The sequence below is a fragment of the Pavona decussata genome, unplaced genomic scaffold, assembly GCF_977016875.1.
Source record: "Pavona decussata unplaced genomic scaffold, jaPavDecu1.1 SCAFFOLD_128, whole genome shotgun sequence".
In the NCBI taxonomy this organism is placed as follows: domain Eukaryota; kingdom Metazoa; phylum Cnidaria; class Anthozoa; order Scleractinia; family Agariciidae; genus Pavona; species Pavona decussata.
Window position 1 is genome coordinate 2,698,304 of NW_028145542.1, and position 6,808 is coordinate 2,705,111.

At 38.0% G+C, this 6,808-nt stretch overlaps 1 protein-coding gene across 1 annotated transcript; it reads left to right on the forward strand.

Moving 5' to 3' along the window:
- The first annotated feature begins 324 nt into the window (after window positions 1–324).
- Window positions 325–4,547, forward strand: LOC146468965 (substance-P receptor-like). The gene has a single exon (XM_085123995.1). It carries the CDS (start codon window positions 2,249–2,251, stop codon window positions 3,356–3,358), a length of 1,110 nt encoding a protein of 369 aa, XP_084980121.1. The 5' UTR covers window positions 325–2,248; the 3' UTR covers window positions 3,359–4,547.
- Window positions 4,548–6,808: the final 2,261 nt, after the last annotated feature.

The window sequence follows — 6,808 nt, forward strand, 5'->3', positions numbered from 1 at the left end:
ATCAGCACGCTAGAAATGCAATATCCGAGACTGAGAATTTAATAAATAAACAATAGCCTCCATTTGGCGCGAAAATACGCTCAGATATTTGTCCGCGGACATTATCTGTTCCGAGAAGCGAACAGTTTTCCGAGAGCGAAGCTCGAGGAAAACTGTGAGCTTCGAGGAGCAGATAATGTCCAAGGACAAATATCTGAGCATATTTTTAAAGTCAAATGGAGGCTATTGTGTTTATTATCCTTCAAATATTTTTCGCAACATGCGGGAATCGGCAGGATCTGTCATTCTGTTAATGTCAATCACGTCAAGTTTGTCAGTTGGCTTCCAAAATCTCCACGTCAGATTTCGCTTCAGGTCGAAAGCGTTTGTTTGGGGAAAAGGTAAGCATTTGAAAGGAAAGTAAACTTGTTTAATTCCGTGAAAGACAAAAGCAAGATACAAGTGGCGGATAAGGTTACAGGGAATCTAACTACCTCTCGAGAACAAGCTAAAGATCACTGAAAGCGAAAAACTGTAAAGTATCGCATTCCGTAAAAAGTGTAAACTGCCGTCAACGAAACAGCCGGCATCTCGTGTTCAATTGGAGCAGCACTTTACATCGAAAATACAATTGTGGAATTTGCTAGCCGACAACGACCTGTGAAGAAATCGAAGCTGAATCTGCAGTCGAATACGACGCCACCGGTTGTTTTTGCTGGATTCCATCAAAGCGCTTTCTTTGCTAACTTGACATTGAATGGAGCCAGCAACGAAGTCGTTCACAATCACTGAGGATTAAACTTGTTGCTCGAGGGTAGGACAAGCTGCTTCTCTTCGTAGAGATTTCCGACATCTCGGGGTATCATGGCTGGTTTTTGTTTCGTGGACGAGATTTTATGTTCGCGAGCGATCTCGACCAGGTGAGCATTGATAGCATCATTTACCGGCTTGAACTCTGTCAGTAATGGTACTGAAATTTATGTTTTCGTTATTTAAATTCCTTATATCCAGGCCAGCACGAATTGCTCTCATTGAATTACAACTGTAATATTTGCCGTCGTGTGAGCGAGCTTCGAGCTTATTAATTAAACTCGTTTAATAGCTTGTTGATGGCTTTTTCATTTCGCCAGACTGAAAGAAAACCATAAATACTCTTTAATGAGATGGGCTAAAACTTTTCGCCTTTTCATATTTTTCAGTTTTACCACATTTTTAATTCAAGGACTGTTAAACAGAGTTCAAACCAAGAGAAAATGTCGCAAATACGAGCTTGAGTATTTCAACATTTCGTTCACGAACAGCTTACCGTCAAAAACGTTAAGAGCTCTTTAGAGCGTATGTTGTTTTCTGGTACTGGTTTATCGACCAGCAGGTTTATCTCTTCTTCTGTCACAAAAGCAAACCGCTCCCCCATCTTGACATTCATTTTAATTGCAAACTTGACGCTCCTTGAAGTTTTTGAAATTGGGGAATATCACTTGGGGAATATCCTCGGATATTCCCCAGTTTTAGCTGGGGTATATTCGGTCACGTGATGCGTTTAGACCAATCGCGCGCGAGCGAAAATATTTGATGGATTATAATGGCTGATATACCATGGCCGCTAAGCCAATCAAATCCCTCGAATTGCATTAAACAATGATTCAGTTTTTAATTAAATGTATTATGTTATGTCCAACGTTCAATCAAAGAGACCCAACCTAACTCGCGAAATAAATTCTCTGTATTCTTTTCTCTAACCCTCTTTAGAAGAGTAATACGTGCTCCTCTCTTCTGTAGCCTTAGAAGTCTGTCGAAGCTAGTACCGTCAGCATTGGACACAATATTCTAATATCAAATGACTGAATTAGAGTCATTTATTTAACAATTATTCCATGAGCGCGCGTTGGATATGAGATGATAGATAGCCAACAAGGCGCATAATTATCTCATATCCAACAATCTCATATCGGCAAATCCCTGGAATTGCATTATACGATGATCCAGTTCTTAATAGAAATATTTCTGGATCTTCCTTAGAAATCACATATAAGCTAAAGCATAGAAATTAAGAATTACAATATTTAATAACGAGTACAGCGCCCTCAGTCTTCAAGGACTTTTCACAACCTAAAATGAAGACTTCCGTTAATACTTTCTGAAACACAACAGTATCTAAGAAACCGATTCTATCCGCCTAAACAGCGGACAATGCATCAATGTCATTATTATTCATAAGCTTTCATTGCCCGTCTTGTCTCACAAGCCTCACAAGGAGATCGACGAGATTATGGAGCAACTGCGATTAAATTCGTCTCTAAATGTCTCGGGCCTCGTTAATTCCACTCTGATTGAAGGCGGTAAAGGCTGCAGTTTGCTTAAAGAAGATAGCTCTACAATTAAAGGCGTGAAGATCGTGCTCTACAGCTTCATTCTAATAATTTCTCTATTTGGCAACTTGGTTATTATCACAACAGTTGCGTGGAACAAACGCATGCGAACAGCAACTAACTACCTCATCGCAAACATGGCTAGCTCAGACTTACTCATTTCAATCTTTGCTGTGCCAATAAAACTGTCCGAGATCGTGGTTGGCCCTCGAAGATGGCTCATAGACGGAACCGTGGGTTTGATTCTGTGCAAGCTTGCCTATTTTTTCCAGGACATTTCAGTTGCTGTTTCATCTCAAAGTCTGGTTGTTATTGCAATTGACAGATACCGAGGAATTGTTTTTCCATTTCAACCTGCAATGATAACCCCTAAACGATGTAAAATCATCATCCCACTGGTGTGGCTCACATCACTGGCTTTGCATGGCATATATTTCTACGTTGTTCGTCTGGCCTATAGCAAAGACGAAATTTATTGTATCTTCAGCTGGGCGCCCAAGTTTCATCCGAAAGTAGCACAAGAAACTTACCTCATAGCTGTCTTACTTCTTCTAGTGGCATTCCCTTTCTCTATTTTAACTGTGTTGTATTCTCGTATTATTTGGATTTTAAGACAGCAAAGAAATAGAATTTTTGGGTCAAGCCATCTGCACAAAGTATACAAAGAAAACACCAAAGTTATTAAAAACATCTGCGCCATAATGATTGCATTTGCATGTTGCGTGTTACCTCTCTGTTTGTACGGAATACTTTTCTTTTTTGTTTGGAAATGGAAAATGCCGTGTAACATGGAGCAATTTGGATTTGCCGCGCATTTTATTTTATTTTCTAACGCTGCCATAACCCCTCTTATCTATTTCGTATTTAATGATAGATATCGCAGAGGGTTGAAAGATGTTTTAAAAAGACTGCAATTTAGGCACAAAGACATCAACCACGATATTGAATTAAACCATCTGCGACCTTCAAGGGGCGATGGAAGTACACGTTTTCAGTGTCAGTTTGAATAAACCGCAAAAAAACATTATCGCTAATGGAAACGTCACGTATGCCACTTTGTTGGACTCACGTACACTCTTTTCTTTTTAAGAATATTTTTTCCTGCCCAGGTTCAATATTCTTATTTTCTGCCGATGTTAGGCTGAAAATATTCTTGTGGATATTCTTAGATTATAGCGTATAACATTTCCGTTTTAGAGTGTATTGGGGTATCAATTACAAGTGTTTTGAGTCCAGTTCTGTATCGCGTTAAATCGGTCCACGTGCATGACCCATCGCTTTTCGTTGCATCGAACATTTGGCCAGTGTAGGTTTTTATCGTTTTATTGGCTAGTTTTGCCGTTTAGAGAAAGGGAGAATTTTAAACGGTTAAGTAAAAAACACATAATTGTATTGTGTTTACAAATTCTCAACACAAAATCTCAGCCTCGGGTTTATTCTTAAAATATTCTTAAAATTTCGCAAATTTCAGCCTCGATATTCTTATAAAATAAATTGTTATATATATAAAAAAGAGTTGTATGATATTGGCATGCCTTGTAAATAGTCTCTTGCAAGGGAATTAAGCTAAACATTTGTTAATGTTTCTTATATGTGTTAATGATGTTTAAGGGTTGCGCCCCGCATGGGTCTCGTTGTCCCCGTCTCGTATTTCTGTTTTGTTCTTTGTATTTATTTTGATGAGTCCAATAAAGCTGATAAAATAAAAAAAAATCCAATAAATAAAACAATTGTTTCAGTTTTGCCAACAATTACCCTACTGGTGCAAAAAAACTAGTATTAATTATTTTTGGCTGTGGATAGCGAAGGCAGAAATGAATTGCAACTTGAAAAAATTGGTTCTTATCAACTTGTGCAATTAGCCAATGCTCTAAGGGGAATTATATGTTGCCAAAAATATCAAATATTTGAGTAGTTTAGACACTGTCTCTTTAAATATAATGATTTAATAATTTGCTAAGGCTAAAAAAACGTAACTGAGTGTTGTTGTTTATACAAAATTAATAAAATAGTCTTTCGTTTTCTCAGTGCTTAATAAAATGTTTCAATATAAACTTGGTTAGTCAGTTTTTACTGTGATTTTTGCATCCAGCAGAAAGTTGCATTTTCCATGACAGTTCCGTAAAAGCTTTAAAACGCAAAGTGTTTAACTTTAACTTGTAGTCTGATCAGCAATTTTTGATAAAGAAACTGCACGTACCCCTGGTGTCATTTTAAATATAGAGTAAACTACAAGTATTCCCTTATTTTTCTTAGGGAGAGCAAACCGAGCGAAAGGCGCGAAAATTGGCTCTCGCGCGAGGCAATTTTCGCGCTCGCTGCGTGGTTCCCTGGCTTCACTATTCCTAAGAATAATAGCAGACTGTTTGTTGTCTTACAGTGACTCAGTTATGTGATCACTTTGCTTGTATATCAATTGCATTTCCAGTGATCTTCGCTTGTCATACTCACACAATATATGTTAATGTAAACAAATGAATTTAAGTAGCTCTTTGTAAGGGGTAAATTTTCAGAAAGATGCGAACTGCAATTGCTAATTTGGAAAGCCCAAAAACAGAAAACAACAACAACCACAACAAACAAAGAAACAAAAGCGAAATTTTGTTTCCAACCGAACAGCTTAAAACATCGGTGTATAATTTGTCAAAGTGGTTCAAGATATCCAGCGTCGTAATAATTCAAGTCAGTTTTTTTAGTTAAATTTCCAATATATTTTCAAGGTAAAAGTCAAGGCGTTGGTCAGACTGTTTGAAAATAAAGAGACAAAAGAGAAACATAAAGTAGAGGTCACGTATTCAAATTCTGAAATAATACCAAGCAGTAAACAAAATAATTATTTGCATCGTTGGGCGGAAAGTTCGATTGATGTTGATGGAATCATTATTTTTCTTCCGTAATATTAAAAATGCAAATCATTAAACTTCCTTTTGCAGATTAAAATACTGAGCTATAACCTTGATACAATGGAAATGAACAGAGACTGGGATGATTTAAGACAATTCGCCAAAAGGATCGTTTAAGGAAATTATAGGATTTTCTAAGATTTAAGTTTGACCATTTAAAGGGCGTGTCTACTTTTGTTATTTATATTTAACTGAAATTTGTTTGTACATCATTCAAGGGGAGAAAGAAGGATGGATTGAGTCGAAATAATAACAATTGGCTTGAACTTCAGTGTTACAGACTGTCCTAATTTTAAAACACGCCTTACAGAATAAAAAAAAAATATATTCCCCCGACTACCCCCGTAGGTAAAAGCGAAAGGTGACTAGAAGTTACAAGACAGGGAATTGTTAGATAAGTGCAGATATGAGGGTTATTAACAGCACACGGCGATGTTGATTTAGAGGCAGAATTTAAAAAAAATTTCTTCTGTCACCCGGGGGAACCAGAATCGATTATTGGTTAGTTCAAAGTAATTATTTCACTTTAGCTCTTGTTTGTTTGTTTCAACAAAGGGCACTTTGGACGAGCTGTCTTCAATCATGCCATCATTGTCTGTTCGTTTGCCTCGTTTTCTATCTAAGCCCACATTGCTAAGATGTTCGTTCTATAATTGTATCACAAATATCTTTTTAACTCGAAAAGTGCCTGCTTTAAGCGAATTGCACTGTACTGCCGCTAGACTTTTGCCTGTGTAACGAAAGCAAGGCGAACATTGGGCGAACGAGCACTGAGCCCAGCCGCTAGCCGTGAGGGGAATGGGGAAAAGGCGATTTGGTATTTTCTTGTGGCTAATGAAGCTCATGGAGTCTCCGCTTTATATTCGCGCAATACCGCCAGCTAGGCAGACTAGCGAGAATGGTGAGACGAGGTTTTGACGTGGCCTTGTGGCGTAGAAAGCAGTTTGACACAAATAACAATTAAGGCCCCTAGACAGCAAAAGACGTCAATAGATTACAGTAGTAGTAGTAGTAGTAGTAGTAGTAGTAGTAGTAGTAGTAGTAGTAGTAGTAGTAGTAGTAGTAGTAGTAGTAGTAGTAGTAGTAGTAGTAGTAGTAGTAGTAGTAGTAGTAGTAGTAGTAGTAGTAGTAGTAGTAGTAGTAGTAGTACCCCCCCCCCCCCCCACCCCGGGCAACAAACGTGCAAGGTTTACAAAGGTGCAAATGAATAAAAATTGAAACTGTAGTGTTCAACAAAAACCAAATAAGCAACTATTTATAAAAGTTCAGTTCTAACATGAGGAAGAATGTAATTATGCCCGCGGTCTCGTGGTCAGGTACGTGTCTTTCTCTATCCCTCCTCTATATCCATGTTTACCGGCACTGAGCTGCTCCCAAGCAAACAAGGTTGCCCTCGTCTTCTAAAATTTCTTCTCCGACTAACAAGAGTTCATGGTTTGCCAGCCTGGTTCACTGTTCCACTGTGTTCAGGAGACACACTTTTTCATACGTACAGTACCAAGAGAGTTCATCCTCTCTTGACATTACGTATATACACTTTCACGCTTGTGAATTTAC

Coding starts and splice junctions, on each gene's coding strand:
- LOC146468965 (XM_085123995.1), top strand. CDS start 2,249: ATGGAGCAACTGCGATTAAATTCGTCTCTAAATGTCTCGGGCCTCGTT.